General features: G+C 37.2%; 1 protein-coding gene across 1 annotated transcript in view; it reads left to right on the plus strand.

Moving 5' to 3' along the window:
• LOC138323010 (germ cell-less protein-like 1) overlaps nt 1-7,938 on the plus strand; it is a 34,732-nt gene extending 26,794 nt beyond the window's left edge. Inside the window, exons 13-14 of the mRNA XM_069267323.1 lie at nt 6,038-6,125; nt 7,597-7,938. Of these exons, the coding sequence (XP_069123424.1) occupies nt 6,038-6,125; nt 7,597-7,869 (361 nt within the window). The 3' untranslated portion in view covers nt 7,870-7,938. The remainder of the gene's footprint in view (nt 1-6,037; nt 6,126-7,596) is intronic.
• The last annotated feature ends 3,126 nt before the right edge of the window (nt 7,939-11,064 follow it).

The raw sequence follows: 11,064 nt of genomic DNA on the forward strand, positions 1-11,064 counted from the left end.
CAGGTATGTTATATACAGGTGAGTTATCAGTATGGCATCATTGTATTAGGGGGTCACAGGTATGTTATATACAGGTGAGGTATCAGGAGTCACAGGTATGTTATATACAGGTGAGTTATCAGTATGGCATCATTGTATTAAGGGGTCACAGGTATGTTAAATACAGGTGAGTATCAGGGGGTCACAGATATGTTGTATACAGGTGAGTATCAGGGGTCACAGGTATGTTATATACAGGTATGGCATCATTGTATTAAGGGGTCACAGGTATGTTATATACAGGTGAGTTATCAGTATGGCATCATTGTATTAAGGGGTCACAGGTATGTTATATACAGGTGAGTTATCAGTATGGCATCATTGTATTAAGGGGTCACAGGTATGTTATATACAGGTGAGTTATCAGTATGGCATCATTGAATCAGGGGGTCATAGGTATGTTATATACAGGTGAGTATCAGGGGTCACCGGTATGTTATATACAGGTGAGTTATCAGTATGGCATCATTGTATTAAGGGGTCACAGGTATGTTATATACAGGTGAGTATCAGGAGTCACAGGTATGTTATATACAGGTGAGTTATCAGTATGGCATCATTGTATTAAGGGGTCAAAGGTATGTTATATACAGGTGAGTTATCAGTATGGCATCATTGTATTTAGGGGTCACAGGTATGTTATATACAGGTGAGTATCAGGAGTCACAGGTATGGCATCATTGTATTAAGGGGTCACATGTATGTTATATACAGGTATGGCATCATTGTATTAAGGGGTCACAGGTATTTTATATGCAGGTGAGTTTATCAGTATGGCATCATTGTATTAGGGGGTCACATGTATGTTATATACATTTGAGTATCAGGGGTCACAGGTATGTTATATACAGGTATGGCATCATTGTATTAAGGGGTCACAGGTATGTTATATACAGGTGAGTTATCAGTATGACATCATTGTATTAGGGGGTCACATGTATGTTATATACATTTGAGTATCAGGGGTCACAGGTATGTTATATACAGGTATGGCCATCATTGTATTAAGGGGTCACAGGTATGTTATATACAGGTGAGTTATCAGTATGGCATCATTGTATTAGGGGGTCACATGTATGTTATATACATTTGAGTATCAGGGGTCACAGGTATGTTATATACAGGTATGGCATCATTGTATTAAGGGGTCACAGGTATGTTATATACAGGTGAGTTATCAGTATGGCATCATTGTATTAGGGGGTCACATGTATGTTATATACATTTGAGTATCAGGGGTCACAGGTATGTTTATATACAGGTATGGCATCATTGTATTAAGGGGTCACAGGTATGTTATATACAGGTGAGTTATCAGTATGGCATCATTGTATTAAGGGGTCACAGGTATGTTATATACAGGTGAGTTATCAGTATGGCATCATTGTATTAAGGGGTCACAGGTATGTTATATACAGGTGAGTTACCAGTATGGCATCATTGTATTAGGGGGTCACAGGTATGTTATATACAGGTATGGCATCATTGTATTAAGGGGTCACAGGTATTTTATATACAGGTGAGTTATCAGTATGGCATCATTGTATTAAGGGGTCACAGGTATGTTATATACAGGTGAGTTTATCAGTATGGCATCATTGTATTAAGGGGTCACAGGTATGTTTATATACAGGTGAGTTATCAGTATGGCATCATTGTTAGCTCAGGGAAGGACCAAGGTGAGCTTATGCCATACCGTGGCGTCCGGCGTCCGTCGTCCGTGTTGTCCGTCGTCCGCGGTGTTCCGTCCGTCCGTCCGTCAACAGACTTCTTCTCCATAACCGCTGGTCGGATTTCAACCAAATTTGGCTGGTAGCATCCTTATGGGCTACTTACTGAAAATGTACAAATGATGGGGCTGACCCCCCAGGGCCTGAGGGGCGGGCCAAAAGGGGTCAATTTGGCTATTTCCATATAAACGACTTCTTCTCTGAAACCAAGCATGGGATACACCCATAATGCAATGGTAGCATCCTTATAGGGTGGGGATTCAAATGTGTACAAATGATGGGGCTGACCCCCCGGGGGCCTGAGGGGCGGGGTCAAATGGGGTCCATTTGGCTATTTCCATATAAACGACTTCTTCTCTGAAACTAAGCATGGGATAGCACCCATAATGCAATGGTAGCATCCTTATAGGTTGGGGATTCAAAATTGTACAAATGATGGGGCTGACCCCCCGGGGGCCTGAGGGGCGGGGTCAAAAGGGGTCAATTTGGCTATTTCCATATAAACGACTTCTTCTCTGAAACCAAGCATGGGATAGCACCCATAATGCAATGGTAGCATCCTTATAGGGTGGGGATTCAAAATTGTACAAATGATGGGGCTGACCCCCGGGGGCCTGAGGGGCGGGGTCAAAAGGGGTCAATTTGCTATTTCCATATAAACGACTTCTTCTCTGAAACTAAGCATGAGATAGCACTCATAATGCAATGGTAGTATCTTTATAGGTTGGGGATTCAAAATTGTACAAATGATGTGGCTGACCCCCGGGGGGCCTGAGGGGCGGGGTCAAAAGGGTTCAATTTGGCTATTTCCATATAAACGTAAACAAGGATCATTGTATTTGACCCTTTATATACAGGTCTGTAATCATTGTCTTTAAGGTTGGGTATTTCAAAAATTGTTATATACAGGTGAGTTATCAGTATATGGCTATTTCAATATAACGACTTCTTCTCTTGCAACTAAAGGGGTCAAGGGGATATTGACTGTGGGCAGGTATGCTTCATTGTACAGGGGTCAGTTATCAGGCATCATTGTATTTATAGACATGATGGCACTTATAATGCAATGGTATGCATCCTATACAGGTGAGTTATCAGTATGGCATCATTGTATTAAGGGGTCACAGTATGTTATATACAGGTATGTTATATACATCATTGTATTATAGGGGTCACAGGTATGTTTATACAGTATATGGTGGTCTTGTTATACAGGTATGGCATCAGGGGTCACAGGTATGTTATATACAGGTGAGTTATCAGTATGGCATCATTGTATTAAGGGGTCACAGGTATGTTATATACAGGTGAGTATCAGTATGGCATCATTGAGTCACAGGTATGTTATATACAGTATGGCATCAGTATGGCATCATTGTATTAAGGGGTCACAGGTATGTTGTTATATACAGGTGAGTTATCAGTATGGCATCATTGTATTAAGGGGTCACAGGTATGTTATATACAGGTGAGTTATCAGTATGGCTTCATTGTATTAGGGGTCACAGGTATGTTATATACAGGTGAGTTATCAGTATGGCATCATTGTATTAGGGGGTCACAGGTATGTTATATACAGGTGAGTTATCAGTATGGCATCATTGTATTAGGGGTCACAGGTATGTTATATACAGGTGAGTTATCAGTATGGCATCATTGTATTAGGGGGTCACAGGTATGTTATATACAGGTGAGTTATCAGTATGGCATCATTGTATTAAGGGGTCACAGGTATGTTATATACAGGTGAGTTTATCAGTATGGCATCATTGTATTAAGGGGGTCACAGGTATGTTATATACAGGTGAGTTATCAGTATGGCATCATTGTATTAAGGGGTCACAGGTATGTTATATACAGGTGAGTTATCAGTATGGCATCATTGTATTAAGGGGTCACAGGTATGTTATATACAGGTGAGTTATCAGTATGGCATCATTGTATTAAGGGGTCACAGGTATGTTATATACAGTATACAGGTGAGTTATCAGTATGGCATCATTGTATTAGGGGGGTCACAGGTATGTTATATACAGGTGAGTTATCAGTATGGCATCATTGTATTAAGGGGTCACAGGTATGTTATATACAGGTGAGTTATCAGTATGGCATCATTGTATTAAGGGGTCACAGGTATGTTATATACAGGTGAGTTATCAGTATGGCATCATTGTATTAGGGGGTCACAGGTATGTTATATACAGGTGAGTTATTCAGTATGGCATCATTGTATTAAGGGGGTCACAGGTATGTTATATACAGGTGAGTTATCAGTATGGCATCATTGTATTAAGGGGTCACAGGTATGTTATATACAGGTGAGTTATCAGTATGGCATCATTGTATTAGGGGGTCACAGGTATGTTATATACAGGTGAGTTATCAGTATGGCATCATTGTATTAAGGGGTCACAGGTATGTTATATACAGGTGAGTTATCAGTATGGCATCATTGTATTAAGGGGTCACAGGTATGTTATATACAGGTGAGTTATCAGTATGGCATCATTGTATTAAGGGGTCACAGGTATGTTATATACAGGTGAGTTATCAGTATGGCATCATTGTATTAGGGGGTCACAGGTTTGTTATATACAGGTGAGTTATCAGTATGGCATCATTGTATTAAGGGGTCACAGGTATGTTATATACAGGTGAGTTATCAGTATGGCATCATTGTATTAAGGGGTCACAGGTATGTTATATACAGGTGAGTTATCAGTATGGCATCATTGTATTAAGGGGTCACCGGTATGTTATATACAGGTGAGTTATCAGTATGGCATCATTGTATTAGGGGGTCACAGGTATGTTATATAGGTGAGTTATCAGTATGGCATCATTGTATTAGGGGGTCACAGGTATGTTATATACAGTTGGTCATTGTATTGGGGAGGTTGTTATATACAGGTGGTTATCAGTATGGCATCATTGTATTAGGGGGTCACAGGTATGTTATATACAGGTGAGTTATCAGTATGGCATCATTGTATTAGGGGGTCACAGGTATGTTATATACAGGTGAGTTATCAGTATGGCATCATTGTATTAGGGGGTCACAGGTATGTTATATACAGGTGAGTTATCAGTATGGCATCATTGTATTAGGGGGTCACAGGTATGTTATATACAGGTGAGTTATCAGTATGGCATCATTGTATTAGGGGGTCACAGGTATGTTATATACAGGTGAGTTATCAGTATGGCATCATTGTATTAGGGGGTCACAGGTATGTTATATACAGGTGAGTTATCAGTATGGCATCATTGTATTAAGGGGGTCACAGGTATGTTATATACAGGTGAGTTATCAGTATGGCATCATGTATTAGGGGTCACAGGTATGTTATATACAGGTGGTTATCAGTATGGCATCATTGTATTAAGGGGTCACAGGTATGTTATATACAGGTGAGTTATCAGGTATGGGTCACAGGTATGTTATATACAGGTGAGGGGTCAAGGTATGTTATATACAGGTGAGTTATCAGTATGGCATCATTGTATTAGGGGGTCATAGGGTTTATGTGAGTATATACAGGTAGTTATATACAGGTATGGCATCATTGTATTAAGGGGTCACAGGTATGTTATATACAGGTGAGTTATCAGTATGGCATCATTGTATTAAGGGGTCACAGGTATGTTATATACAGGTGAGTTATCAGTATGGCATCATTGAATCAGGGGGTCATAGGTATGTTATATACAGGTGAGTATCAGGGGTCACAGGTATGTTATATACAGGTATGGCATCATTGTATTAAGGGGTCACAGGTATGTTATATATAGGTGAGTTATCAGTATGGCATTATTGTATCAGGGGTCACAGATATGTTATAATGTTCATACTCGGTATTCCATTTTCCCACGTGGATGTGTTGTATAACCAAAGCCAGGTATTCTCATAAAAGTTTTGTCTGACTAAGAGGTATATTTAGGAACATTGTGCCTTGTATATTCGTCCATGTAGAGAACCGTATCATATTTTGTATACAAGTTCATCTAGACCAGGGGAATCCTTATAGACATACAGGGGGCTAGGGACTTAACTTCAGCAAATGAACTGTTGTACTTCATCATTTATTAATTATGCTGTATCTAATAAGGTGGTTGAGGGATAAAGAGAATATAAGGTATAACAATCTTTGTATTATTAATGATAATTTGTTCTTTGCTTAATTTTGACGTGTAAATTATTTCTATACATATATAAGGTTGGTTTTGATTAACTTATTATTGTACATGTATCTGTCCTTGATCACCAGGTTAAAGGTGGCATGTTATGACGAGAATGGAAAAATGAAGAACTCCAAGTCCACTGGTCTGAAGCACACTAGTTTTGGGATAGATGAGGTAAGTCAGATTTAAGTTTATAACCAGTCTGTTTTATTTTTTCTGAAAGAAAAGATATGCAGATATGGTCTGTTTACATGTCCAAAGGATGTGTGACATTTCTATAACTGTATGAAGAATGAGGCTGTATCTCTACATGTATAATGATTAAAAATGAGTTAGTTTGTCTTCACACTCAAGGGATGATGCCAATGTTAGTTATCTTGTTGTATTCTGCTGTCATAGTACTATTTATTGAACTGAAATGGCTGGACTCTACCAACGTTTGCTGAAGACTTGATTCTCTTTGTTGGAGAGTCTACAAGCCCACTGCAGCGTTTCACCTTTCTGTCAACTACTTCTATTAATTCTCTCCATTTCCAATTCGTGTGGAGTCTTCCACGTCTGTCCCTTTTGGTTTTGTATGTATAGTATAGATTGTAACAATCAGTACATTGAACTGAGCCTCCAGATAATTTCTTCCTGGTGGGATTTTCTATTCTTGCAGAGATAAACATCTTTCCAGTGTTCATTAAATACTACTCCAAAATGTCTGTTATCCCTTCATTATGTACATTTGGATGGGATTCTGTAGACTTATTCTACAATACCTATTACAGGGTGTCATTTTTTGGGTATACTTTGAAGTGTCTTATAAGGTAAAAGGGGCAAGAGATCCACGTATAGAGTCACAACACGAACATATTGTAGTCTCCAAAAGCATGCACACTCTTCATACACGTAACACACTTCACACACAGAAGGTCGTCCTTAATTTATAATAATTAACCGTAGTGTTAATCTAATCAACAAACCAACTTGATGAGTTTTCATAATCATAGCTGTTATGTCACTCATTATACGCTATGTAACTAATTTGAGCACTTTCAAACTTTAATTTAACATCATTAGTATACCTCACTTTCATTTAGAATGATCTGATTGGATTCAACTTAATCAGAAAACATTAAATAAGTAAGCTATTTCAATGGAATTAAAAGGGGAGGAAAATAACCCCTGAAGGAAATAACGTTTGAGGAAAATAACCTCTTGGAAGCTCTGCACATGACCAGAAGTGGATGTCGTCTGCAGCTCCAGCTAAAATGGCAACAGTGTTGCTTATTATTTTACGACAAAGATGCTACAAGTAACAAATAAACAACTGTATAAAATATGCAGCAGATTCTCCTGTACAGTCATTAATGTCACAGAGTCAGGGAATGATGTTGATCTTATTGATTGCATTCCGATGGATTTAGCAATGTTCTTGGCAAATATCTTAAAATAATTTTTCTCGTGTTGATGTTGAATATAACAAATAATGGATTTATTCGCCTTCAAGAAAACCACTCCTTCCAGGGAGATAATTCTAGAAGTATCTCTTCACAGATGGTCATATGGTATAAATTGTAAACCAACAAGTACAATTATGAGTTTACTTCCTTGAAAAAAAATCTTTCTTCAGTCCACTTATCATGTTATTGTTTTACAGGAACAGGTGGTGATGACATTGGGAGCAGACTTTGATTTTCCTCTGCATGTTACACTAAACTTGTTAATGACTAAGCCTCCAGATTCTGGCCATCCAGCCATCAAACTGGACTGTAATACTATACAGGCAGGATTGACCACTGACCACCTCTGTGATACAGGTGTACAGACGTTATGGGAACAGCCAGCAAGACCAATGTGCGACATCGCGGTACAGACTGTTCCGTGTTTGGGCCAAGACAAAGAAGTACAGACAATCTCGTGTGTCAGCTAGTCCATTGTATGATATTACTGTCTTTGAATGTGTCTAGTTTCCAGTATAATACAGGATACTATGTGTGTGTTTGATGTGTTGTACCATTTATAGTATGTTATAAGGGTACATGATATGTGGCAGTCAATGTCATATTTCATTGTATCAGAATATAATCTCATATATATGGACCAAAAAATCTCATATTTCAGTCAGTTCGTATTTAAATGTGTTTAGTGATATCAATAAAATATCATATTTCAACGTATTTCAGTCAGTGTGTAGTATGATATTGAAACAAAATCTCATATTTCAGTCATTGTAAGGTATATCAGATCTAGAATGAAATCTCATATTTTAGTCAGTATGTGGTGTGACATTAGAATGAAAGTTCGAAAATGTGTGTGGTGATGTCAAGAAAATCTCATATTTCAGCGTATTTCAGTCTATGTATCTAAGAAGATCTGGACGAAATCTCACATATTTTAATCAATGTGTGTAATATGATATTCGAAAGGAATTGTATATTTCAGTCAGGGAAACATAGACTCTTTAATATTTCAGTCAGTGTATTATATATGAAAATAGTCTTCAATATTTCTTTTGGTTTAAAGCTGTACGTGCCGTAACTGAGGTCTCAATTGACCTATTCTAATCACCTTTTGTCCGTCATCGTGTGTCGTCCATCGTATGTCTGTAAACATTTTCGACTTCTTCTCCAAAACCGCTGAAGCAATTTTAATGAAATTGCACAAACCTTCTAAGGTATAAAGCCAATCAAAATTGTGAATTATATGACCCCCACCCCTCAGGGGGCTGTGGGTCGGGCCAAAAGGGGTAAAATTGACTAAAATTTCAAAAAATCTTCTTCTCCACTCACAGATGTGGTAGAATCAAATATTCTTCATAGATAGAAAGGTCTTAAGGTCCTTTACAAAAATTGTGAATTATATAACCCTGGAGTTTTGCGTTTCCCCCTGGGGAGGGGGTCAAGTTTACTATAGTTTATATAGGAAAAACACATTAATGAACATTATTTGCTCAGTTTTCATTAGAGATGAGTCAAACTTGGTTAAAGTTATTAGTCTGAGATAGCATTTTAATATCATATCCATATTGCTCCTGGCCGACCCTCAGGGGCCAGAGGGGCGGGGCCAAAAGGGGTCAAAATGGCTAAAATTTCAAAAAACTTCTGAATGCATAGATTTGATGGAATCAGATATTCTTTATACATTGAAATGTCTTAAAGCTCTTTACAGATATTGTGAATTTCATGGTCCTGGGATCTCAGATTTTCCCCTGGGTAGGGGGTCAAGTTTACTTGTTTTATATAGGGAAAAAAAACACATTGTTTTCTCAATTTTCATAGGAAATGAATCAAACTTGATTAGAATTATTAGCCTGAGATATAGCATTTTAACATCCATATCGGTCCTCGCTGACCCCATGGGGGACCAGAGGGGCAGGGCCAAATAGGGTCAAAATAACTACAATTTCAACAAAATTTCTTCTGAGTTCTCAGGTTTGATGGAAGCAAATACTAGTACTCTTCATAGATTAAAAAAGTCAAATTTATAAAATTACTGACTGACTTCAAGGGCCTGATGGACCAATATAAAGTGTTTAATGTCTTTGTTTTATTCTGTATCCGAACTCAGGTGACGTAGTTTTTGAGTAAAAATAAAATGTGGACGGTTGTCAGTTATGTGATATTGGAGTAGCAGTACAGGGCCCGGCACCATAAAACTATTCTCAGACAGATTTTTTACTCAAGTATATGATTTAACATAGACTTGAGTAAAAAATCTGTCTGAGAAAGTTTTATGGTGCCGAGCCCCGATCTTATACCGAAAATAATATGTATATCTATATTGTTGCCTTTGAAACTTTATCCATAACGTTTACTAAAAAGCAGACATACATCAATGATATTTCTGATATATGATTTTAGATACAGTGTAAGTGTAGATTTAAAAAAAAAATCATTATTTAAAAAGTATCCTAATCCTTAAAATAGCCTATTCATTATCGAACCTTTTGTATACTATATCATACCGAGATTTTAATAGTGTGATATATGAACATACTTAGTGATATTTAAATAAGTATATTTAGTGTGGTAATGCTGTAACCCTTCTTGTATGACTATACATGTAGATTCGAAACGGTGAAAATACATGCTTAGAATTCTTACTTATACCTTAGAAATTACGGAAGATTGCTATATGCCACGATTACGTTATTACAGTACTTGACTGGAATAATTTTTAAGGTTAAACCTTTAGTTGAAATAGTTTTTAGAACCATTTTTGTTTCCGAATAAGTCAACTTCCATTTATATTTTATCTGTGTACGACATATATATAGTCCACCGAATAGCAAATTGCCCGCGGCCAGGTAATTACAGGTGAGTTCGATGAATGGCGTTGCGTACAGGTAAACAACATCCTGGTCCTGGTATTACATAACCATCAAACCAAAGACATGGCTAATTATATATCTATATCGGTGTATCTATTCGTATATCGGTTAAAAATTGAACGCGACCGTACTGTCTTAAAAAATAGTTTGTTTTGCTTAATATTTCAATATTTTGATCTTTTATATCAAAAATAAATTCTTTCTACCACATGTTGAAACGTATGACAGTATTGTAATAAATGTATCTCAATTTATTCGGTTAGAAACACACAACACAATGTTTGTAATGATCAATCATCAGTGTGTACGTACGTCAAGCATCATATCCTCGATGCTTTAATCAAGGATTTCTTTACTTGTTACGTAAAATTTCATTTTACAGTCACAAACTTTGCAATTCACAATGTATCAAAGATACAGACTACATGAAAATATTATCTAATTAAAGCTTATTCGTTGCTGAATTCCTCGACAAAAAAATTCCGAAACTTTTATTTCTGTGCGGATTTTCTTTCATAATTACACGAAGATACCTGTTATTAGAGCATAAATTAGAGTATTTGAAACATCGAATTTCACTCTTTTAGTTATATACATTCGAGCCAAACTTATTGTACGATTAACTTCACACAAAAGTCATCATAAAAAATCGTTGATCGACTTTTCCTGTGACCGTCGATATAAGTGATAGCACATCAGTTATAGTACAGCTATAAACCACGGACTATTGTGACGTCACACGCTTTAGAGCTAGAAAATATGCATAATCGGGTGGTCAGAAAATTTGACCACGAT

This window comes from Argopecten irradians, chromosome 5 (genome assembly GCF_041381155.1).
Source record: "Argopecten irradians isolate NY chromosome 5, Ai_NY, whole genome shotgun sequence".
NCBI lineage: Eukaryota > Metazoa > Mollusca > Bivalvia > Pectinida > Pectinidae > Argopecten > Argopecten irradians.